The sequence below is a fragment of the Dicentrarchus labrax genome, unplaced genomic scaffold (assembly GCF_905237075.1).
Source record: "Dicentrarchus labrax unplaced genomic scaffold, dlabrax2021, whole genome shotgun sequence".
Taxonomy (NCBI): Eukaryota; Metazoa; Chordata; class Actinopteri; family Moronidae; genus Dicentrarchus; species Dicentrarchus labrax.
The window spans coordinates 12723905-12749215 of NW_026136717.1; the positions used below are offsets into that span (position 1 = coordinate 12723905).

At 40.9% G+C, this 25311-nt stretch overlaps 1 protein-coding gene across 3 annotated transcripts in view; it reads left to right on the top strand.

Moving 5' to 3' along the window:
- The window catches only part of arap2 (ArfGAP with RhoGAP domain, ankyrin repeat and PH domain 2), a 119697-nt gene that overhangs the window by 61522 nt on the left and 32864 nt on the right, over positions 1-25311 (top strand). For all 3 annotated transcript variants that reach the window (XM_051428828.1, XM_051428830.1, XM_051428829.1), the window contains exons 15-18: positions 8730-8855; positions 18562-18706; positions 24175-24277; positions 25043-25241. In XM_051428828.1, the coding sequence (XP_051284788.1) occupies positions 8730-8855; positions 18562-18706; positions 24175-24277; positions 25043-25241 (573 nt within the window). The remainder of the gene's footprint in view (positions 1-8729; positions 8856-18561; positions 18707-24174; positions 24278-25042; positions 25242-25311) is intronic.

Genomic DNA, 25311 nt, shown 5'->3' on the forward strand with positions numbered 1-25311 from the left:
GTTTTGTTTGTGTGGTTCCGCACAGGGCTGATGAGGAGAATGTGTTTGATTAAAAGAGCGAGAGAGGCCGTTGGCTGGGGCTGCGGGGAGACTTTCTCGGGTGCTATATTTTACATAATGTATGCGCTGCATCTGTGCTCACTCGCCGGCACCGAGCCTGTTAGGGACTCCTAATTGCTAGCGTGGGTCACCTGGTCGCCATGGTGACGGCCATTACTTGGAGGTGTGCTAGAAGACACATAGAGGAACCCACACACACATATTCACATTCACACGTGTGGTATTGTCCACCTGAAATGTGTAGCATGCAGGCAGTCTGTATATGCTCATTATGTGTCTGGAAGTTGTAGGGCTTCATCATTACCAGGCAGACAAATATGGAGCTAACCAGAGTCTTCCTGTAAAGAGGGGTGTCCAACTAAACTGACTGACTACTGCAGGCGAGAAGGACCTAGGTCAGCAAGGTTACCAAGAACCCAAATGCCACTCTGCCATATAGTCACAACTTGAAGAGAGCTGCACTGACTCTGACCTGAGGCAAGATCTCCATTGCAGCCAAGGAACACTGTAAATCTGTCAGTGGCCACAAGGCAGCTCGCCTCCTAAAAATATGTCAACCCAGGGTCACATGCCACACTAAAGATGGTGTCTTTCCGTGTGCGAAAAATGACCACCAGCAAACAGATTTTAATTTTCAGATCCTGAAACACCAGCCCAGTATCCCTCCTTTTTTATATTTGTGCAGAACATGAATGTTTAATACCAATGCAGGAAGCAGCAGTAATGTATGCCATTTTACATAATCGCAATCTTTCCTTAACATTATTTAACATTAGTTCACCATTCCTCAACCCCACCCTGAAGAAACTACTGCTTTGAATCACAATGCACAGCCGTGAAGTACGTTTCTACAGTTTATTATGAGCCATGATATTGACTGATCCCAATGGTATGTGTAATTTACAGCATGATTGAATATACGTGTTATCCATCAACACTGCTGTACAAGTGACAGTATGTACATATTTATCCAAGGATTAAAAATAATACGCCAAGAACAGACTGTGCCACTCCTTAGATCCCAAGTGTTTTTTTTAACTGATCACCTGGCTGAGGAACACTGCCATCCTTTATAGCATCATGAAAAAGCTGCTTGTAAAATAATATAAAAGCACATATCTAAAAATATAATTTGTGAAACGACAGTGAAGAAATAGACTATTGTTGTGTGCCGGAAAGATTAAGGCTCCACACTAAACACTGTCCAGACTCCCTGTTTGACATTTTCCTACTGCCGGACACATTGTCACATCACACAAAGCTGTGGAAAGTGGCGTCTGCATTGTTTTCTGCTGCATGCAGCCCCCAGAGCTAGCAGAAAGAAAGACTTGTGAAATTTCTGATTGAACAAAAAATTGAACTTTTTCAGTTGCTGTGCGCAGCGTTATGTCTGGCAGAAACCGGGAGCAGTTCAATACCCACATGACACCATCCCTACTGTGTAGCGTGGTGTTGACAGAGGGAAGATAGAGGGAAGAATAAAAGGAGGCCACATAGCAGCCGATATGGAGGACAAAACAGAGTTCAGAGTTGTTTTTCAGAGTTTTACAGACTCCATCGTTGGGTTACAGTTGACAACAAGACAATGGTTGCACTCGTGCGAGGTTACGTAAGGACAAATGTTAGTAGGTGTCTCATTTTTTTGCAGCGTTGCGTGCGTTTCACTTTTGGCTGTGTACTTAGTGTTTCTCCGTTTTATTTTAGCTTTATAAAACACCACAACAAGGGTGCACTTCACCACATGCATGGTGCTGTAAAACCGGAAACTACATTGAGCGAAATGACAACAAACACCTTTCTTTACCAAATTCACTATCCCCCTGGTGAGAGACTGGGATAAGCCGGCAACACACACTCGTCTGACACGCCGAACAATCCTCACTTGTAACAACTAAAGTCTAAATTGGAGTATCTCTTAGTGTGAAGAAAAACACTGCTGCTGCATCTCTTCACAGTGGGAATCACGCTCTCGGTTTGTAAAAATAAAAATAGGAGAACCCTCCATTTCCCCTGGATACGGTGTATCAAAACAAAGCTGTCAGCCTGCTTCTCCCAGAACCTCTCCACCGTCCCTTCCCCTCCTTGGCGGCTCATTTGTAACTCCAGCGTTAGGACATTCACTGATGGCAGAGCATTGGCACTTCATTAGCTCCTTCTCTCTGCGTCTGTGCCAGTGCATGCTTGTGGGCCTCGATGGACCATGTTCTTCCGCCCACACCTGCCCGCCCCAAACCACCCTGGGATACCGTAGGAGCATGTGGATTTACATATCCCCATCCCAGATTTCATTAAAAAAGCCAATGGCGGCTCTCCGAGGCGGTCTCTCTTCGCATTTTAGGAACCCATGAGGGCGGCTTCAATGATGGATCTATCCCTTATAGTCAAAGGCTTCCACTGAGGTGGTTTCTTGTATATTTTTAGGTTCCTTTATCATTTTTTATGTCCAGTGTATTCCCGTATGTTACACTCAGGAGGCTACACAGGCCACATGAATACAAATTACACCATCAAAAATGTGTATGTAGCATAAGGTCCCGCAAGTGTTGTTTTCATCACTGGGCAAGGGGCAATGATTTTCGATTTGGTGTTCAGATGTGGAAAACATTTTTTGGCACTGTTAAAGCTAAATTTAAAAAAATGAACATGAATCTATTTTGGCACAACTCATGTCTAACCAAGCTGTTACCAGTGTCCGTCCTGTCACTTGCCAGTGTGAACAAATACTGTGGTTACTGTACTTTAATCTTAGCTGGTACCACTTTTTTTGAATGCTAATTTACAGCCTCGGTGGTTAAGGAAACACTCTGTAAGTAGGCAGTGTTGGTTTGAAATTCGCCCCATAATCACCAAAATGAGCATTATGAATCCAAAAATGGTGTCAATTTCCCACATCTTGCTGGCTAATTTAGCAGGTATGGAGACCTGATGGTGTGGCCAGTGTTGCTGTAACATCTGTGGCTTAAATGGACCACACAGAGGACCTGTTCTGCCAATGAGGACAGTTTATTAACACACAGAAGAAGTTTCAGACCTTGGACTTGTTACTCTGCTCTGGTGCCACTGGTCCCTGTGTGACTGGGTGGACAAGTTAGTATTTGGATCTTAAATGTTGCCGGTGCGTAACTTTAACAACTGAGCTCCACCTGCCACACTCGGGATCCGTTTAACCCTTTTTCGATGAATTGACATATTTAAAATTTTACCTTTTGGCTGCAAATAAATGTTACTTAAAGTTGTTTAGTTGTATTTCGACCTTCATTGGTGGATTGTAATTTCAGGTAGCATTGACCAAATTACACGAAACAAAAATTTTTTTAACAAAGAGGTTCTGTTCAGCCATCTTTACACCGCCCAGTGTCACAGAATGTATTAGTGATGAGTCAAAATGGGGCAGTGCAACAAGCTGTAGACAGAACATTGACATAATATCTCTTGAAAAGATTTTCATGGTGAACGTCAGCAAACAGTTTCTTATTTATATATCCAGCAGACAAAGAGCAACATTACCATTCATTGGAAGTTTCTGTGTCCACCTGGCAAATCTAAGTCCAATATTAACTCTCCTTCTAGCCCTGTTTTGGTCCACCAACACCTGAAGGAAATATCTGGCTCTTTAGCTGCTAAATGGTGTTCACTAGCTAGCTGCTAATTGCACTGCAGGGCAGGTGGCGTGCAGTGAGTCCAGATCCTTTAAGCTAAAAGCAGCTCCCTGCTGCGGATCAAAATGAATTTGATGGGAAAAGTTGTGGAACTGAAAAGCAAAATAATGAGCTGAAAGACCGTAAAAAGGGGTAACCGCAGAATTGGGTGATATTTCTCTGTGGTTTTGTCACAAAAAGTGACACCTTTCACATAAACATAGTCATTTGACCCATTGTTTATATAAAAGGATTAGGATTAGTGACATCTAGCGATGAAATTGCAGATTCAGCCAACTGTGTTTGATTTGTCTGTTCTGAGCTACTATAGAAGCATTGGAGGCTTAGTGGAAGAGGAAATATAAATGGCTCACTCTAAGATAACGTAAACACAACAATTATTATTTTCAGGTGCTTATACACTTATGAAAACATACCTATGAATATTATATTCTATTCCTGCCAATAGATCGAGTGAATGGTAAACACTGGACTTTTAAATAGTGCAGCTTTACAGCAGCTGTGTACACATACTATCTACAGACACTGGAAGAAAGTGTTGCCTTTATCCCCTTGGACTGTCTTACTTTTCTACAAACAAAAACTTAAGCCATTAGAACTATTCATAACTCATATAAATTCCACAAATAGCGGCTTTAAAGTTGCAATTTTGATTCCTGCTCTAAACAACATGCAGCGAGACAGTGAACCCCTGCCAGCTCTTTCACTGTAAATCTCTGGATAAAAGCATCCGCTAATGCCTGAACTGTAAACAGAGCAATGTAAACATGTAAATTGTGTTTTATGGCGGCCCTTCACTCCACCCAGGAGGCCATTGTACTGTAAAACCAAGCTAAACAGCAATACCTCTTACTGTTGACATCACTTCGCTTCTTCTTAAATGACACACCATGGATTTGGAGGCAAAGAAGTTTTATTGTTGCCACCCTGGCATCCCTGATGCCTCGAATCTCTGAATCTCGCGGCACATTAAAAATTTATCCAGCAGGCTTTCTGTGTGGATAATAAAAAGATGGAACACCAAGACACACACTCACACACACACAAACACACAAACACTAAATCAGAGGCCATGTTTCATCTCGGGTCTCCGTTCTACCCTGTTGTTAGCAGCATCGCAAGGCTCTGCCAGTTTCTTCTGTGCTTGTTGATGTTGTTTATGTTTTTAACCAACACGCAAACTGTACACTTGACTGTTAGAGGTCAGGAGGTCACAAGCAGCTGCTGAGAGATTTTTTTTTATTTTTGTTTTTTTTATTTTTTTTTAATTAAGGCATTTTCCCTGGTGGAGTGTCTTTATGTGGATGGTTTTAATTTCGAAGGGACGTGCTTTTGGCTAAAAAGTCTTCGTTTGTGTGTGTGTGTGTGTGTGTGTGTGTGTGTGTGTGTGTGTGTGTGTGTGTGTGTGTGTGTCTGTCCTCTGGCTAAATAGCGCAATGAATAAATTGGTTTAATTTTTACAATCATGTACCTTTTTACATTTAATCTAGTCTTCTGGCCTCTTTTTAAAAAAAAAAATCTTTATCTGACTTGTACATGTTATCTGTGCTTGCCTTGCATGTGTTCAGCCATTTGTGTTATCATTTGCTGTGTGTGTGGCTTCACTGTCTTTGTGTGCGCGCGAGTGCCTCTGATTACCCCACTGTCCACTGCTTGTCGGGGACCACTTTGTGACCGTTGCCGTGGGCGACCAGATGGCTAATTGAGCACTCTGTCATGTCACCTTCCTTCACTGGGGACTGAGCCAATCAGCACAGGCCAGACTTCTCAACTGCCGCCCCCACAGACATCACAGTCCCATCTTAACAGAGTCCAGCTTTAGGGGCCCAGAGGGACTATTTCGAAGGCTCACAGAGAGCGCCTTGTTACAACTGATACAGCATCAAGCCACTGGCTTATTTACATTCTCTGAACCTGAGTGGTTGGGAAATTGTGTGTGTGTGTGTGTGTGTGTGTGTGTGTGTGTGTGTGTTAGACTCACTTCCCTGCAGTTTGCTGATTAAATTCTCAGATTCCATGTATTTATGATGCTGCTATTGGCAGACTGTTCTGTGTTACATTCAAAGCTAAATTACAGATGTTGCTAACTAAACTGACCAGGGCTTTATGTCACCTGCTCCTGATTGGCTCTGCATTCTTGGCATGGCATCAAAAATGTATTGGGTTTGTTAGAAATGGCTACAGTGCTTAAAAACAGTCGTATCATGCCAGATTTGACCTTGATTTGAATGCTACTTGCTATGAGCTGGACTGATGAGGGGTTGATGATGGTTTATTTATTTATTATTTATAATAACCATGTTGGAGGTCAATCGTCAATTAGTCATTTAATCAGGAAGTCTCATTGATCGAGACCAAAGAGAGACCTGAGAACAAATTACATTTACATCACAACATGACAGTGCAGTCACACAAAGCAGTTGTCACACACAGACACACTAATTAAACCATTCACAAGTAATTTTAAAGCTTAGAGGAGTTTCTCTGACTTTAATTAATTGAGCAGTTTGTTCCAGTAATAAGGTGCATAGTACAGAAAATCAGTCTTTGAGTTACTATGAGGAACTTTTAAAGCCAAACCAAATTAACTGCCGTGATTTAATTAAGCTCAGTTCATGTTAGATAAACAGTACATATTTTAACCGTACATTTTTTTAAAATCCCATCCCAAAAACATAAATTATTTTTAATGTACGCTAACCAGAGTAACTACATGCAGGCAAAAACAGGCAAATGACCTGTACTGCTGTGATGTAGTGCTGCACTATAGTACAGTCCTACATCACATCTGGGTGTGGCTACACATGCAGCTACTACACCTTGCTGTCACCTAGCTGTGTTTGTTACTGGTTGAACAACTTTCTACCTTTAACCTGTTTAATGTTAGTGTAGCTATGCTTTTCCTCCATTTCAGTCTGTAAAGGCCCTAAAAAAAATGTTAAATCAACTTCCAATTATAAAAGATTGGATTTAAAAATATTATTATATTATTTTGTTATTTCTTCAGTCCAAACACACATCACAACATCAAGATATTGCTCTGCTAGCTACCAATAAGCTTTTCTTTTTTTAGTATTTATCTTCAAAATCCCTCTATTTTCTTTTCCTGTAAAAACATAAAAATATTTTTGAGGACTCATCTTGAACTCTGGGGGCGGTTACATAAATGTATCCAATCAAATGGGATTTTGGGTGAGTACCAAACCCTGCCAAAGTAAAGAGAGGGATTTTGATATAAAAATACTCAAAAATCTTTTTTTGACGGCATCCAACAAGAGATAAATTAATGATCAACACAGGGACACAGGATTAGACTTAGATTTAGGAATGGACGTGTAGTATATTTAATTTTATATCACAAAATATATATTACACATATGTCAAAATTCTCGAACAGAATATCAGATAGTTGACACATTTCTTAGATGCTTTAAACATTATTCATAATGGGAATTACATTCATGTCATCAGTAAGATTAGGCTTCCATTTCCTTTGGGTGCTTAAATGTGATATATGACGTACATTTTACTTCATTTTTTAGAATAACATGTTACCGTATTCGTAGTATTTCACTGTAATTCAAAGATTAATAATGTGTGTGAACACACTTAATTAGTTTGACACAATCCCCAAATAGAACACATGCATTCAGAAGAAGCCGCCTTGTTGAATTTACTGATTGTTTTTCTCTTTGGCCCTGAGATGAGGCGCCAGTGGTGTCAGTAAAGGGTGGAAATGTCGCCTCAATTAAAAGTGGTTTCAATTAAAGTTATTTTACCTTGCTTGATGAGAGAGCTGGAGGTAGTAAGATAAAATCTGTAAGATATTGCCAAGGCCCCAGCAGAAAATTGAACCTCAGAATTGAAGCTAATTGAATTTGAGAACGATAAGGTTGAATGTGGGGAGCTCTTAAAGCTAGCAAGAAAGGATGAGTACAGGGAGTTTAGAAGAAAAGGGGAGAAATGAGGCAGCAAAGCTTCTAATTTAAATGGACAAAGATGAAGAGAGGATGGGGCATAAAACTCATTTTTAACCGATAAAGAACATGGAGGTTTGCGCTTTGAAATGCTCTAAGAACATCTTATCTTTGACTTTGCAAGAGAATAACCATGTGACAAAGTCATGACTAAATAAACAGTTTGTATAATCATGTTTTATGCTGCTTGTGGGAAAAAATAGATAATCCTGTGCAGCTTCATTGATGCCCACAGGGAAATACTGTCCACATGGAGGTCAGAGCTCAGGTTTAAGAACAGTTACCATGAAGCTGGTAGAGAGTCGGTGCACTTCAACAGTGGGGTCTCATAATTGAGCCAAGAATCCACGTTTTCTGGTTTTTAGGGATTTTACGTAAATGAGAGTTGGATATAGGGATAGAATCATATCTGGGATTAGTGCTATCTGGATCTGAAAACATTCCCACTTTCCAAATCCAAACCTGTTTGTACGACAACAGTATGGAATAACAACAATGGTTGACATGTCCCGGAAGCTGGAATGTTGACTGATAATATCAAGATAAAATCTGTTGCTGTTGCAGTAATACGGGCAAAATGCTGTGTCCCACTGTGGGACTGCATAGGTGATTTAAAAAAATTGACTACCATGGGTAACGATTCTCAGTTACTGGTCGACTGATGTAGGTTGTTCAATGGCCGATGGCAATATTTAGAGAGCAGAGCGAACGATGGCCAATATATAACGCCTGTATCAAAAAAGTCATGTGTAATTCTATTATTCCATGCACTTTACAATCTAATATACATGGTTATCTTAGCCAGTTATATGCTGTTTTGTTATTCATTAATAAAACAGATAGATAGATAGATAGATAGATAGATAGATAGATAGAGACATTTTATTTAAAATTAGCACTTAAATATTACCGGTGGAGGTGAAATGGTGACAGAGAAGTTCAAGAGAAAGATCAGATTAGTGCACTGCCACCATTGCATTCATTGGGAAAACCATTTCCTTGCTCATCTACTGTGTCTCCCACCCTCTTGTAGATTTCCCAAGACTGGAGCAGTGGTCGGAGAACACCACCCTGTCTGACGCTTCCCTCTTCATGGATGGCTTCCTCTACATCTCCTCCGGCCCCACCAAGACGACACTGGATCGCCGTGGAAGAGATGGTGAGTGTAAATGCCGTTTTGCAAACCCCTGGCAAGGCCAATCAATCCATCAATCCATTTGTAAGCAATTTAAACTGCGTGTTTGTCAGAGGTCTACTCCAGTTAAGCGCTGATCGATCAATCAGTGTCAGTCTGTCAGCTGTCAAACTGCCAATCGTTTAATCCGTACACCAAACAGTCCAGTCAAAACGATCAATGAATCTGTCTTTCAAATACGTTCTGCATTGGTCCTCTGGGAATGCTTGTCAGACAGAAGTATGTTCTTAGACGACCTAGCAGTGAATGATCCACAGAAGTACGGGGTAAATTAGGGCTAGGTTAGAAAAATTTTAATAAAAAGAAATAAAAGAATTTCTGAAGTCCTTTCTACTTCAACTTGAATGATGCTTCCCTGCAATGCTTCAGAATTCTCCGTCTTTTGTTTTCCAAGGCAGTTTAAAACTTTTAATCAGGCTCCATTTCACACTCAAACTCTTCAGCTGCCACTACACCTCCTGCTCTGCAATGGTCCCACTTCTCCAAACAGCTGGAGCGTTTCTTGGGCCCATGGGTAATTAGGAGAAGGAGCCAGCTTTGGAGGCTGCCCCTGGGGATAGGGGGGGTTATTGGGGAAGGTGGAGAAGTGGGATGGAGAATGGGGGGAGGTGGAGGAGAAATAAGGGGGAGGAAGGTGTCCGGGTGGTGGGAGATGACAGCTTGCAGCTACCTGCCACTTGGATGAGCTGAATCTCCTACATCTTGGGTAAGACATCCATCTCCATTTCCATAACACCACACACGCTCCGCTCTTATTGGTGGGTTGTACATGCTGGCTAATGAACAGGGCTGAGGCCGGGGAAATTGCCCCTTTAGTGAGGACTGGAAAAAAATCCTACCAGTGTCATTTGAAATTCTCATTATTTGTACATTATTTGTAATAGAATTATAATTATAGTATAATTCCAATGGATTGCAATTTGGGTCTTAATTTCAGAGTTGTTGGCCGTCGTTTCTGTTGGTTGTTGTAATATTGTACTCAATTGCTGACATCTGGGAGCATTGCGACCCCACTACAATGTCTGATGGGTCAAGTAACAAGAGTGGTCAGATGATCAGACTAAATTAACCAGATTGTGGACATTAACCTGAAAGTGTCGCCAATAAACCGGTGGCAAATTTTACTATTGACATTTGTTGTCTCGTCCAAGAAACTGGCTTACCATTGAGTTTCCACAAAACCTTTATTGTGGTTTTGGCTTCTTGCCCGTCTGACTTGTTTTTCGCAATGCTATGTCCCTACACCTCAGCAATTAACTTGGTAAGTACTTGTACTAAACCTGAATTGATCGATTTTTTTTTTTTCTGCATAAACAAGCTGTAAACATATTGGCATATAATCAACCAATAAAGTACTATCACATACACTTTTTCTAGGCTCTATTAGCAGAAATGAAATATAATATGCATAGGTATGTTTTCAGTACTGTTAAATCAACTGAATATTGGAATAATTATGTTTTTGTTACCTTAGAATGAGCCTTATATGTTTACAGACGCCGCGGGTCGCCTTCCATGGAGGCCACCATATTTTTACACTCCAGAGGGGACAAACCAAATACTGGTTCTAGATTTCACCACTTAGGGGTAGCAGGAACAAGCTTTAAACACAACAGTGACATATTATCACTGTATATTGTTATGTTGATTGTGATAGCAAACAGTTGTATATTAACACATACAGCCTACGCAGAGCAATATTATTAATTTGGAGTCATGTTACTGCCTACCTGCTGAATGCGAGTCATATTCACTGTCATTTGACCTATGGACTACTATGTTAGCCAGCTAGTCGCTAACTAGTAGACAGTTGATTCATCAGAGCTGTTTTGCTGAAAACAGGTGCCTGCATCTGGAAATTATGCTGATGAAGGTGAACCAAAACCAGCAAAGTTGCAGGCAGTAAAACCAAAATAATAAGCTGAAAAACACTAAAACGCTCCATAGAGCTGGGGTGAACTCCAGAGTTGGGTGATAATTATCTGTGGGTTCATCAGTATGAGCGACCCCTTTTACATTCCAAGTAATTATTTTGTCCATTATACATAAAAATATAAATGAGAGCAGCTTTAAGTATTTGTCTTTTCAGTGTGATCCCTTATGTTAAAATAACTGCAGAAAAAGAACACTATTCTGTTCTTATATAAGCCCATTGGTATAACAATGTATGGTTTGTACAGTTCAGTGAGCTCCTGCTTGAAATGGAGTAACGCAACAGGTGTCCATTTTGTCGAGGTCCATTTTAGTCACTCTACCACTTCCAGACGCCGCACCCTTCCAGTTGTCTCCCCTCAGATAAGTGCTCGTAATATTTCGGCCGATAAATACCTTGTTATTTCATCTATTATGCAGAGCCGTACAAGTTTGGCTTTTGTGCTTTAATGGCGCTTTAACTGCAGCTCCAGCTGCTGAAAAATTCAAGGGGGGTTGTGAACGCTCGATGCGTTCCAACTTCTTCAATCATGAGGAAGCGCTGTCAGGACTTTGTGAGCATGGAGGGATGAGGTGTTTTTGAATGTACTCCAGGATGCCTCTCGCTCCCAGGCTAATGGTTTGATGGTCTATAGATACACCCAAGTTCTTAATAATTCATAGGTTGTGCTCAAGGCTTAATAAAAGCACTCTGCCACGGCATCTTAAACTTTGCCTCTTTTTTTTTTGTGTCTGGAGACGACTCCAATAGGCTTTCATGCTTCCACTGATGGGAGCTAAATTCAGAGTACGACATAAATTAATTTGGCAAGCAATTTTGGTAATGGCCTTGACTGAGGTGGCACAGGGGATCATTGTGCCAGTCCACCATAATGAAAAAAAATACTGTGCAGCTTAGCATTTAGTGGAAAAACAAACGTGTTCAGTCATGATGCAGCTGGGAATATAGATTAGGATTAGAAAAACAATGTTCCTTGTTGTTTTATTTGTGCAGAAATCAAGGTCGAACTGTTTTATCCTCCAGCATGGCACCACTTTATTAGCTGTTCTGCCGAGCTACGCTACATTCAGGTTTACGCAGTTGATTCTAGCGTAAATGAAGTCTCCCCCTTAAACGGGCTGAAGAGTGACTCAAGATACTTTCAAATTAAAGAGTGTGTACATGCTTTGTGTGCATCTGTGTGTGTCTTTGTGCCTCTGAGAGTCTTGGGAGGAAAAGAGAGACAGTAGGCAGTTACTGTCTGAAATGGTGAGTGGCAGCAGGGAAATGGCACCCCTAATTTCTGATTAGTTTTGTCTTTTTCCTCATCAGCTGCGCTCTGTTTTTGCCTGCAATAGTAACGCTTAACTGTTGGAGAGAGAGGGTTGGAGGAGGGGGGAGGGGGGAGGGCATTACGTTAACAGTTTTATTGAGGACACATATCTGAGCCCATATGAACATTCAATTACTTGCATCTACAAAGCTGGAGTCTGGAGTTTTTTGATAATGAACCAAATCTTCTTTATGGGTAAAAAAAATAGTTTTCAAAGGATGTTAAATGATTGGAATTTATAAGCAGTCATATTTATGTTATTCTGTTTTATATATTATGAGGAGCACAAAAAGCCTATTTAAACAATTTGTCTTAATCTGGTATGCTTTTTGGAATATCTTCATTACTGTGCCTCTGCTTGCTTAAATGAGTGAGTACTGCTGTTGCTTAGGCCGGAAATACATGGCAGATAGTGTTTTTTTTTTCTTTATCTTATGCCATATCTGTCCATTCCTCCCTGTAATGAAGTGGGCTGTAATTCTGGCACAGACAGATCGTTCAGATCCCTTCAGTTTCTCGATTTCCATTTCCAGCCCCCTGACAAGCTGTCCAGCAGATGTCTTCATCACAGATATTTTAGTCTGATGGTGAGATAGGCAGAAGATTGGCGGAAGGGGGAGAGGTGGGAGAGTGAGGGAGGGAAGCGGGTGATTTAGTGGAAAGGGGCACGGCCTGCTTTTTCGATGCATACTGAAATGGGTGTCTGTGCAATGTCGATAAAAAGTTTAGGGGGGACATTGGGTAAATCTGGAGTAGTGCAGTTAAAAATAAAGCTTGAGACACAATCGGAGTCAAAACTTTTGAGTAAATATGTTATTCTGTAACTTTTATTCTGGTCCATTGAGTCAATAAACAATAAGACAGTTTAATTGCCACATTGATGACTTGATTAGTCTAATCAACCAGCTCATCTTGCGTACTCAGAGCATTTAGCGAATTTTACAAATTGCCCAAGTAAGAGAGGAGGTGGCAAAAAAACCAAAACAGAATAGAGTGATTCCACATTCCACATCTTATCTGGAAAATGCTATGTGGGGAGCGCTCTTGGCGTACAAGCTAATTGGCCCAATTTAGCTGGTGGAGGCATGTACCACGGTTGGCTTCCGCTAGCGTTGTCTCTGGCGGCTGGTTGTGGACTCCCGTGGAGAACGGCTGGGCCACAGGGCCATTGCTGTGTGTGGGGAACAGCTGGCAATGGACGCAGCTGCTTGATTGTAAATCAAGCACTATTGTTCCCTCCATTGCACTGGTGCTTGTGTAGAAGCTAGTGCTATCCCACCCGCTAAGGAAATGCTGAACCACAAACAAAAAAGGGAAGAAGGATGCTTGCAATTCGGTGATGTGCAGGTCTTTGATGAAGTCAGTTTCCTGGTGGAATATCTTGAAGGCATCCAAAGACATTCACTGCTGCATTAAGAAGTAACTTGCCACAGATTCCAACACAGCTGAATAATAGTCACATTTAACTGAGTGAAACTCATTGCAGCTATTCCACATTTACACGGCAGTCACACCACAAGTGTTATATCTTGAGTTATATCGGTACAACCTTCTGCCTGGTTTGATTTATTCTTTCACTTTCAGGCCTCCAGGAAAATGTCTAATTTCTGTCAACATAACCTCTTCTGTCTTCACAGTCTACTGAATCCCTTATATTCACTCAATTCCAACCCAAACGAGATAGCTGTATCTGAAATGACATTTCTCAAGCATTTGTAGTCTCTAAACACCTTTTGCCCCCCCTTTAATCGCTATCCCTTCCAAACCGTCTGTTTCCCCAGCATGTTAAGGCCTTATGTGAGTATCTGTTCCTGTAAGTCTGCTGGCCATTATTAGTATAATTCTTCACAGACTGGTCGGTCGAGTGGTGAGCCCATTCATGTGTCCACACTGTCTGGACCCAGGATCCCGTAGCAATTTGCTTCCTGAATTCACAGTGGGATTTTTAATGTCTTTCTCCTTGGACTTGAGAGGAAATTAAAAACATTTTTCCCTTTTTCTATAGCGTAGATAAAAGATTTTGTCAGACATTGTCTGTTCAAGGAGACAGGATCCGGATGCCAAATGTACCAACATCAAAATGAGATCTATTAATATTTCTGATGTAAAAGGACAATCAAAACCCTAATTTGCATATTTCAAGTTCTATACACTTTGGGATTTTACATGCCCTTGAACAGAGGTTTCCAACAGTTGACTTTTTAAAAATCCATGTCCTATTTATGTCATTTTTAACCCTAGGTTGAAGAACTATTGGTCTGAGGTAGTGGTTCCCAACCTTGATGGTTCGAGACTCCTTTTAACTAACTGCAACCCATCATCACCAGTTGCATGTGTTAATAGGCTGTAATCTTGTCAACCAAAAGGTCATTATTGCTACTATATGTCACAGCCTCTCAGCCCACCAGACTCAATTGACAAAACCAGTATTTTTATCTTGCAGACAATCATAAAACATACTTCAAACTGGACATAAACAATAACAACAATATAACTCACCAAAACATTTGGTAGTCTCTACACTGTCCTCAACAATCACAACTGGTTTGGTTGAAATAAACCCTTAATTCACTGAGTTATGTAATCTTTGCACCAGTCAAAGTATGTCCACTAAAATGCTTTTGCCACTGTCTCAGTGATTTAGTAGTGTCTGAACATTTTGGGAAGATCACAGATATAGACCTTTTGTTTAGCAAGAAACAACCGTAATATGATTATTGCTTACCACCAGACTCCATTGACAATAACTGTAATTATACCTCGCACATCATCGCAGCATTGTAACTTCATTCAAAGCAGACAGAAACAAAATAAAACTCACCAAAACTGTATTTGTTTTTCCATTGTTCCAACAATCACCAACTCTGGTTTGGTAGAAATTAATCTTTAATTCACAAAGAAAGATTAGAAAAACAGCCACTTCAGACACTATCCTCAAAGCCAACAGTTGCACACAGAGAGACTCACATTCACTAACATGCACACGCGGCAATACTCACAGATCAAAAGAAGGGGAGGGAGTGTGACGTCATTCTGTACTAAGGATGCCTTCAATCTACTACATATTTACATACCAAATAGTTATTGCTGCTCTGTTAATATCAAAATATCTGATATATATAAAATAATCATTTAAAGTCTGTGCTAAGATAAGATAAGATATACTTTTATTAATCCCCATTGCATAGTAATACATCTAACAATTGTTGGTGCCATCAGAGGAAAAGTCAGGGGGTTGTAAGTATCATTAAGATTTTGAATGGCAGTACCACAGTTTGTACCAATCATTCTTGTAGATGTTGCAATATTTCAGTCTGGGCCAAGGCTGTGGACCAACTGAACAACTTTGCCATTCGTACAGATGAAAAATAGGATTTTGGGTGGCAGAAGTATATTTTTATTTCTGCTTTTGTATCCACTTAACCATCTTCTGACCCCTCAGATTTATCTTTTGGCTCCAGTTCAGGAACCATTAACATTAGGCAATTACTGTTTCTACTTGCCAGTACGTCAGTTCGTCCATAATCTAAACTTTTTAATAACCTCTGCAACCAAAGGATCCATTCTAAAGCAAAATATCTAGATAATCAGTGCCTTTACAGCTGTCTGGCAGCTTATGATAGCAATTGACTTCAGTTAAGAAATCAAGTGTACCTCTTAAGAAGATGATTGCGTGAGGGTTTCTGATGGTACACATGAAACCATTCATTTATTATCCTCTTAGAGGAGGGACAGAAGGAAGGAAGGCGAATTTCCAGCAAAGTGTAGCACAAAACAAGAACTTAACTACTCTCCGGAGGAAAATGATGGACATGACATTTTGTGCAGAACCTTAGCAATCCAGGGACACATTTGCAACGGAAGTTAGTAAGTGCATTACGATCTTTTTCGTCGCCAAGACAACAGTGCGTCCTGTCAGATAGATTGGACTGGTAATGACTTTAAATACCAGAGTCAGTCTCTTTCTCTCTCTCTCACTCCCACACACACACACTCACACGCCCATACGAACTGCTGCATGCACGGTAGGTTTCAGATAGAGACGATGATTCTTCAGCTGCTGGAATTATTTTTTCTTGAAGCAAAGTGGGGTCAGAAGAACAGTATTTTTGAAATGCCACAGTAAGCAACAAGATATGAGTCGTTTTGCAGTCTTAAAGCCGTTTGCAGAATCGTGTCCAAATTGTTTTTTTGAGACAGAAAATACAAAGAAAAAGTCAGAAAGAGGCGTGCAGAGAGGCAGTGCAAGGGTGAATAGAGCAAAACTGACATCCTCCTTTCCTATGCTTATCACATCCTTTTTCTTTTAACAGCCAGTTGTAGACACTTCCTTTTTTTTATTGGAACTATATCTGTTCCTTCAGAAACATCACACACAGTTGGCAGAGGAATGCACAATTAGCATATTCATGAGATGAATACAGTGGAAACTTTGGAGTCGCAAGCGACAGGGGGTGGGTGGGGGGGGCTGTTTGTGTGTGTGTGTATGGTGTGTGTGTGTGTGTGTGTTTGTTGCAGAACAAAAAAGCAGATGGCACAGTGACTTTGAAAATCCAAAATTAGGTATGTTTTCATGAACTTCATGCTCATTGGCTATGTAAATCGCACAGTCAGACAATCATAAAAGACAATGTTGTGTGTTTTCCCGCTTTTCCACTGAGATCATGTTTGTTGATTGAAATCTGTTCGGCACTCGTAGTCTCTTTTACTCGTAATTCTGTGCACGAACCCCCTATGCTTGAAATAGATGGCCTCTAATGGCTGGAAAAATGAAGGTCCGACTTCCTCACATAAGTTATCTGATTGCAGTCATGGAGTTAAAACTTTGTTGTGGACACAGACTAAGTTGTCAGTGAGCTGTAAGTGTTTTGTTGATTTGGAAATGAAGGCCCCAGTCTGCCAGTTGTCTTCAGACTGTGGTTTTACTAATTACAGTATGGATGTTCTCTTTTCTCCAGCGTTGTTTCTTGGATGTTTATTCTGGAAGGATATCAGCTTAAAATGCTGGCCTTCAGGTGGTGTGATCTCTTTATGTCCACATGGTTTGGCTTTGGATTTGAGTTTGAGTTAACTGCACCCTTAAGAAGAAGAAAAGCGGAGGCCTATGACACTGTCGCATCCCCATACATCCATCCATGTGTGAAAGCTGGATGCAAAGAGTGTCTTATCTCCGAACTTTTCAACGATTTCTTGGTAGTGCTGCCTTAGCTCGTAGAGAGTCATTAGCTGTGTTAAATAGGGCTGGAGTGGTGCTAATTGTTCACAAACCAATCACTAACATTGCAGGCTCTAATTAATTTTCTTTTTCTGACTCTTCAAACAATAGGCAATTTGTTACATTTTATCAGTATGCAACTGAATGGCTCTACAGTAGTAATCCAATAGAGGAAGCAGACATATTGGATAGTTCTGGGTGCATAAGTAAAGGAGCTATAAATCGTCTTAAGTTGGCATCAGATCAGTTTACAAAATTAATCCTCTATTGAATATTTTTCATCTCTTACATGGAGCTGTGGGACTATGTGAAGTCAATAAAGAAAACTTCCAACTTTTTATATTTAAAAAGTTAAATTCATAAGCAATACAATGCTATGTTTGCTCAGCTCAGTACACTGTGAGCTTTTGCTGCCTCAGCCTTACTTGGTCTGGTATGACTATTAGCCTTCTGTTGATAATGTTAGCTAATTTTAGCAAACCTTAGGCAGGTACTGCTGTACGACTAACGTTACTGAGTCAATTTACTTTGCTATTTGTGCTATCGTTTCAGCTTCCGTAATCACTTCTCCTCCTGGTGGTTAGATAAAGCATTGCAACTGGTTTCAACACATGGTGCTTAGGGGCATTACAGATGGCTGCTACTGTAAATTAAACTACACTTTAGTATGTCACAAAGCATTTCAATACTTATTTTCTAAAAGTAATACCTAGTAAAAAAGAAAAAAAAGTTTTTGGTGTTTCCATTCCACTTGCTCTTATTTAGGTTGCATGGTAATGATGTCTTCAAGAGGAAAAATGTGAATTATGGTATAATTGCTACTTGTGGCCATGGGGCACACTGTTCAGTAAAGTTACACAGTCTTGCTTAATATGAAGAAGATTCACAGTTTAGAGGCTAAAAGATAAATGTAAGTCATAGTATAATGAAATGTCACGTCAAACACAAGCAGCCTAAAACATCATATGTTTAAGGAAGTATCATTACAATCATGTGCTGCCACAGAAATTTGGTTTACAGTGAATAAATGGGTGAACATAGTGTCATAATCTCCTGCCAAAGACCAATGTTTGCATTCCTTCTCCCACCAACAATCTTTCCCTAAATTTAACCATGCTGTTTTAGTTAGTTGTCTCTTTTAGCTCTATCAAAGGGGATACAAGATCAGCAAAAGCATTAAAGGGGACATTTTGGAATGTGTATATTTCAGACATGACACGCCGTTGGTGTACGCTGGAGGGCGGCTTCCTGAGTTACTATGAGAGTGAGCGAAGCCCGTCAGCCATCGGCAGGGTGGACGTCACCGAGGTGGTTAGCCTGGCTGTCAGCAACACGGAGACAATGACTGGAGCTGGGTATGAACACACACACACACACAGACAAAAACACATGAGCACATGATGAAAACATTTTATCTCCAAACTTGTATTGTAGCTTCATAGATGTTTGTTTGATTTTGAAAGTATTTTCATCACCTTAACTTTAAAGGATCCTAAACCTTGAAAATCACCAGAGTTTGACTTCATATATAACATTTAATATGAATCCAAATATTGTGCATTAAGTGTTCATTTACAGATAATTCAAACTTTGCAGCAATTAAGCCGGGTTATCGGGCTTTCATTTACACACATCCTACACACAAACACACATACAGTACACATACAAACCTACTTTGAAGGCTTAATTTGCATCCCCCACGCGCAATCATAATTTATATATATTTTTTCCAACCTGCTTTAAGGACACAATTTTTACATGATTTATTTTATTTTGTTTGGCTAAATTAGTATTTATTGCAAATGTAATTGTAGCACATGTAGCATAAACACACAAACACACGTGTAAACACAAGCTCCTGCATAGTTTCTCTCCTTCGTCATATGGCTCATTAGCATAATCTTAATTTGAGCATTATTCAATTTAACAGAACCCATCAGGGCTTTATGAGTGCTATATTTCCTGTTTACTTTGGCGGGGGAATGCAGGCGAACGGCTTTAACTGCATTCCCTCCGTTCGCTTTACCGCGCCACCTCCCCCTGTCGCTTCTCTCAGATTATGATTCAGTAAAAAAGAAAAAAGAAAAAGAAAGTTGCTCCGACAACAAACTTTTCTTTTATTTCTCCTGGAAGTGTTACAAACACACAGCGAAGAAACAGATGCCTCCGTCCTCTCTCCACTCCCATTGGGTCATACTGTTTGTGTGTGTGTGTGTGTGTGAGTGTGTTTGTGTGTGTGTTTGTGCGTCTGATAATGGCTTATGATTAAAGCATAAGCCAGGTCCTTAATGACAGCAGCAGATGTTATGAAGAGGGAACAATGCTTTTATTTGTACATATTATTTATACAGCCATTAGAAACACATCTGGACAACTAAAACTGTGACCTTTCAAATGAGCTGGACACATATGAACCGTCATGACCGGTCACAATGATAATATTGTGTATGCGGGGCCTCAACAAAGTAGCAGTGCTATTTTAGCTTAGCGCGTACAACCCAGTTACAGGTCACGACTTCGCCCCCAGAAAGGCTATTATTTCTCTGTCGCCAGCACTCATAATGGCTGTACGTTTCACTAGATTAAACTCTGCCTCACTCCCTCTCGCTTCTGCAACTCCCAGCGTTCCCAGCATGCCGAGGGACGCCTCACCTCTTGACTGTCTGGCGCTCATGAATATTAACGTATGCAGATGACACACTCCCACCAGCAGCCTATCGCCGCGCTACAGGAGGCCGTAGGTGTCGCTTCCATTAAACACAGCATTTGGGTAATTTCACCGTGGCAGAGGACACCGTGAATTATAGCACGGCCCCCGACACATACGTCTGCTAAAGTTGTATGAATATTACAAACCCACTCCTAAGGAATTAATGCAAAGGGAGTGTGTTGGCTGGCGATAAGTCGAGGTATTCTCAGGACTTTTTTGACTCATCTCGCCTGTTTCGACAAGAGTATTTCTAAGTCGATTCTGACCTTCAAAATTCAGCTGAAAACCTTGGAAACAAACCTTTTCTGCTCTTTTCTCTCTTTATTTTTTTACACCATTTCTTTTTCTGTGTTGCTCTCTTTTTTGCCGTCTTCAAGTTTTTTAAAGGCTTTTAGAAGGACTTAGTCGCTAACTTTGCCAGCGAGATGAGTTACATACGTGAGGGCTGGGGAATTAAGGTTTTCTCAGAGCACACAAAAGCCTTAAGGAGAAAATAAAAGGCTACAGAAATGCATATAGATAACTTTATGCATTGTTTAAACTACAGGTGAATCTTGTGCTGCAGACTCCTCCACAAGGAAGAGTGCGGTTAAGCTCAGTCAAACTTTTACTTTACCACTAAAAATACTTTTTTTTTAACTGCAGCACGCTCAATAAGCACATGAACTGCTGAATTGTAATTAAATAGAAAAAGTTGAATATTTATCAATTCTTTAATCTTGTAATTCCAGATGTCCAATAATTAACACATTTGCCTTTGTCTTAGCCAATTACAAATCCACTGAGGTTGTACTCTGCTCATGTCAACAATGTTTGGAATGATTAATTAATTAGAATTAAAGAGAAAGTCTGTACAGTTGTAAATGACTGAAACCGCTGATTTGGTCTTTTTCTATAGTAACATAAAATAAACAGGCCGTAGAACGTTGTGCAACAGTTAAAGCATTAAACCTTCAGGCTGTGGTAAGGTAGGACTCTCGTATATGAAGATTCTGGGGAAATCCGGTTAACACGGTGAAATTCTGCTCCCATCTATGCGTTTAACAGCGTTTCTATCAGCCTTTGTGTGCGCCTGTGTGTGTGACAAAGACATCAGAGTATTGCAAGTACTGCCGTGTTATCAGTGTGGTTGAAAGGAAAGATCAATACTGCTCCTATTCAAAATAATTTAACTGAAAGTCTGACTACGAGTGAAACTAAGATCAGATAAAACCCAAACAAGTCTCTTTCCACAGCTGAACAGTAATTAACGTTTCATTTTATGTGCATTGCCGACTTTACTGCTCTTATTTTTAGGTGCATCACTTAATGATCTGTCTTTTATTAAAGAATTGATCCATTGTATTTAATTGTTTTTTTATTTGGTAGCTAGATGGGCTCCTGAGCTACACTAATGTCCTTTTGGGATATGTATTAAATTGTGTGTCATTGTTACTGCTGTTGTTGTGGCATTATGTCTGGCTTGTTTCCACTTTGAGGTATGATAAAGTTATCAGATCAGCGTGCATATATACAATAGGAAAGCCGGTGTGCCTTCTCTCTACAGAGTAAAAGAAAAAGGAATCATATTCATCACCAGAAAAAAGCCAGCTTGGTTCAATATTACAGTACTAAGTAAGGGAAAAATCTGATCTCTGACCAGTCGCATGCTCAATTTTACAGTAACCAGGTTATTCTAGTACCTTAACCTGAATTCTCCCAGTAACCTGGTCTCTTGCGTGCACATAAATAAATAAAAAGAGAGAGAGCAGGTGTGCAACCTTTGATAAAATAAACAAGAAAACAGGACAGAAGAAGGAAAACAAGAGCAGGAGAGAAATCAGTATCCAAAAGATATAAAGCATCTCATACATGAGAGACACAGAACATTTCAAATTGAAAGACAAGCACAAGAATGTGTCTCTTCCCTCTCCCCAGCCACTCCCTCCCTGTGGGAGTCTCATAATGTAAGTGTTCGTCTCTTATCCCTCTGTCTTCTCCTTCTGTCCTTTCTTTATGATACCATTTGCCCGGCACATCGACGTACCCCTCCGCCGCTCCCTCCATCCCTCCCTCGCTCTCCCTCTGGGACCCCTCTAACAAGCGCCCTGCACACCTGCCGGCAAAGAGGACAAGAAGGAGGAGGAGGAGGAGGGAGGAGGCGAAGGGGGTGAGGTCACGCAAGGGCACACAAACACCCATGTCTCGCCTGTTCCCCTGACACGTGTGAGAAGAGAGCGACTCAGCGCTGCCGTGACCCACCGTGACACGCCACCTTAAACACCCAGCGCTGTAGCATTTAGAGGGTCCGATGGAAAAAGGAGCTACCGCTTGGCAGTGCGCGTTCAAACCATTAAGATAGTGATACTCTAACCTCTGCATCTGTATCTATCTGAGAGAGAGAGCGACAGAGAGAGAGAGCGACAGAGAGAGAGAGGGAGAGAGAGAGAGAGACAGAGAGAGACACAGAGAGGGAAACAGTAGGAGAAAGACCAACAAAGATTAATAGCTGCCTTTTTGCTTCCGACAGCAAGGGTTTTGCCTGAAAGTAAGTGTGTGTGTTTGTGTGTGTGTGTGTTTGTGAGTGCATGAAGGATTATATATTTGGTGTTTTTGTTCATATACATACGCAGGAGAGTGAATTTTCCTCACAGACTGACTGACACACATCGTACAAAAGCACATTCACAGTGTCAAGGCTAAATCTGAATATCTGAGCTACATTATAACATGGTTTAGGCAAAGGCTTCCCTGTATCAGTGGGAAAGGTGAATGTCTCTACACATGAATAGACAAAAAGAGAGAAGAAAGTTCTATTTATTTGCAAGCACATCATATCTGGATTGGATGTGTTGAGAAATGCAAGGATATAATAATCAGAAATACTTGACAATTGTGGTCATGTTACAGTTGTTCCCATTTTAAAATATAGGAAATAAGACGCATATAAAAATATCTGCATTATACTACAATATATAACAACAATATATAAGCGTACATATGTTTTTATATATATATATAAATAATGTTTTACATACTGTCCCAAAAACAAATTCCACCCGCCACCAGATTGTTTATTAGTTGTGTGGCTAATAGTAAAAATGCAGTATCAATACCAGAGTATTGCATAATAATTATTGCACAAAGTGATTACTGTTGCACAGCTGAAGATATAAATGATCAATAAATGACGGGGTTCTAGCTGCTGACAAAGGTGAAAGAAGCCTATTGAATCAGTGTCTGACATTCTGAGGGAAGTTTGATGGCCACAGGCAGGAACGCCGTTGTTTTGTCGCTCTGTGGCGCATCTCTGTGGACCGAGTCTTGCACTTAATGCCCTCCTCTGAAAATAAAGACGGCCTTACTTGTAGAAGACTTCAGTATTCTCAGCCCCCTGGATGGATCCACAACCTTTGTGTGTCACGTTAAGCCACAGAAGGCTCAATACCTGAAGACTGGAAAAGTGAAAGAGCTTCACCCTTGTTTATTATTACCTCTGAGGCACCCTTTTAGCAAGCACTTGACCTCCAACAGCTCTAGTGAGCTGCTCAGGCGTCAACACATTAGAGTTATCACTGTACAACACAAGGACACACAAAGACATTAAAGTGGCAATTCCTTTTCACACACAGAACAGACCAAATGATTAGATTTAGATTGGAAGGAAAAATAAATATAGTAGATAAAAACATCCACAGTGGGCTGATCTCGTCCCAAAGTCTGCGTCCACCAAGTTTGAAACGTTCTACCGGCTGCTGCATGTGCATCCGCTGCCTTTGCTGCTCCTCATCCGGTCGATTGGAAGCAAGTCGCAAGTCCAATCAGACACAATTCAATGATTTTTCAGCAATAAAGCCAAAGAAAATAACAGATTAAAACAGCATTTAGAAGGCGCTACCACTACATGCTGTTACAAGCGTAATAACACAGCCATGCGTGTGTGCAAATACACAGATTTGGCTGTTTCTTTGCCTGCTTTGTGTGTGTGTGTGTGTGTGTGTGTGTTTTGTGTGTGTTGTGTGTGTGTGTGTGTGTGTGTGTGTGTGTGTGTGTGTGTGTGTGTGTGTGTGTGTGTGTGTGTGTGGACATTTTTCCATTCCAGATATCTAATAGCGAGTCGTGTGTCTCTGGCAGGACTGTGTTTACCGTGGAGCTGTACCTGCAGACAGAGCGAGCGCTGATTGTCGGAGCTGAAACACAGGAAACGCAGCATGACTGGATCCAGGCGCTAACAAAGGTGACACACTTAGCATACAGCACGCACACACACACACACACACACACACACAAAACACACTTGTTTTCTTTGCCTTCCTTTTTATAAGTTTGTTTTTTCGCTTAAAGTTACAAAGAATAAATGTGCCAGAAAAGTACAGTGCATCCATCCAGTACTTTTTTTCATTCACTTTGCAGCGTGCACACACACACAGTCGCACACATTGTCCTCGGTGAGCCCCGTGCTTCCTGTGCTTCTTTCAATAAGACAAGTGGTCTTACTATCTCTTCCCCCACACGCTGACAGGATCTTGTAATAACACCCTACATAAATATGTTCCCTATTCCCTTTTTTATCTCTTTAATCCCAGGCAACCCAGTCACAGATAGTGGGAGGTATAGCTGCATTAGTCCATATGTCTCTCCATCTGCACCATGGGCCTTTCACACCTCCGTATTTCAATTTGAATCACAGAACAATGGCCAGACAGAGCCGAGCGAGCGGGAGGGAAGGGAATGTACTTAGAAAATAATTCAGCAAGGGAGCAGAAACTGAGCAAAGGTTTATCCCTACAAGCAGAAGTCTGTACCTGTTGTGTTTCCGTGTCGCTCATTTGTTTTGAGGTGACACAGGCAGTGGAAAAAGTTTTAAAAGTGAAAGTTTTTTCATTTGAGAGCCTCTCTCTCTCTCTCTCTCTCTCTCTCTCTCTCTCTCTCTCTCTCTCTCTCTCTCTCTCTCTCTCTCTCTCTCTCTCTCTCTCTCTCTGTTTATCCACGTGACTCGCAGTGCTTCGTCCCGCCTAAAGTCGAGGGACTGTTGCAGAGAGACAGCGAGCTGATTGGCAGACTGCTCTACAAAGAGGGCCATGACCTGTACCACTGGAGGACAGGCTGGTTTATGCTGGAAGGCTCTGCCCTGCACTTCAGCCCAGGAGACGAGGAGGGAGAGGAGGAAGTCCTTCAACTCAAACAACTGCAGGAGCTCAGTAAGCGTATTTGCATTGTTGTTTTTCTATTTCAGCACACCGTGTCTTGCCGCCCTGCTCTTTAACCACA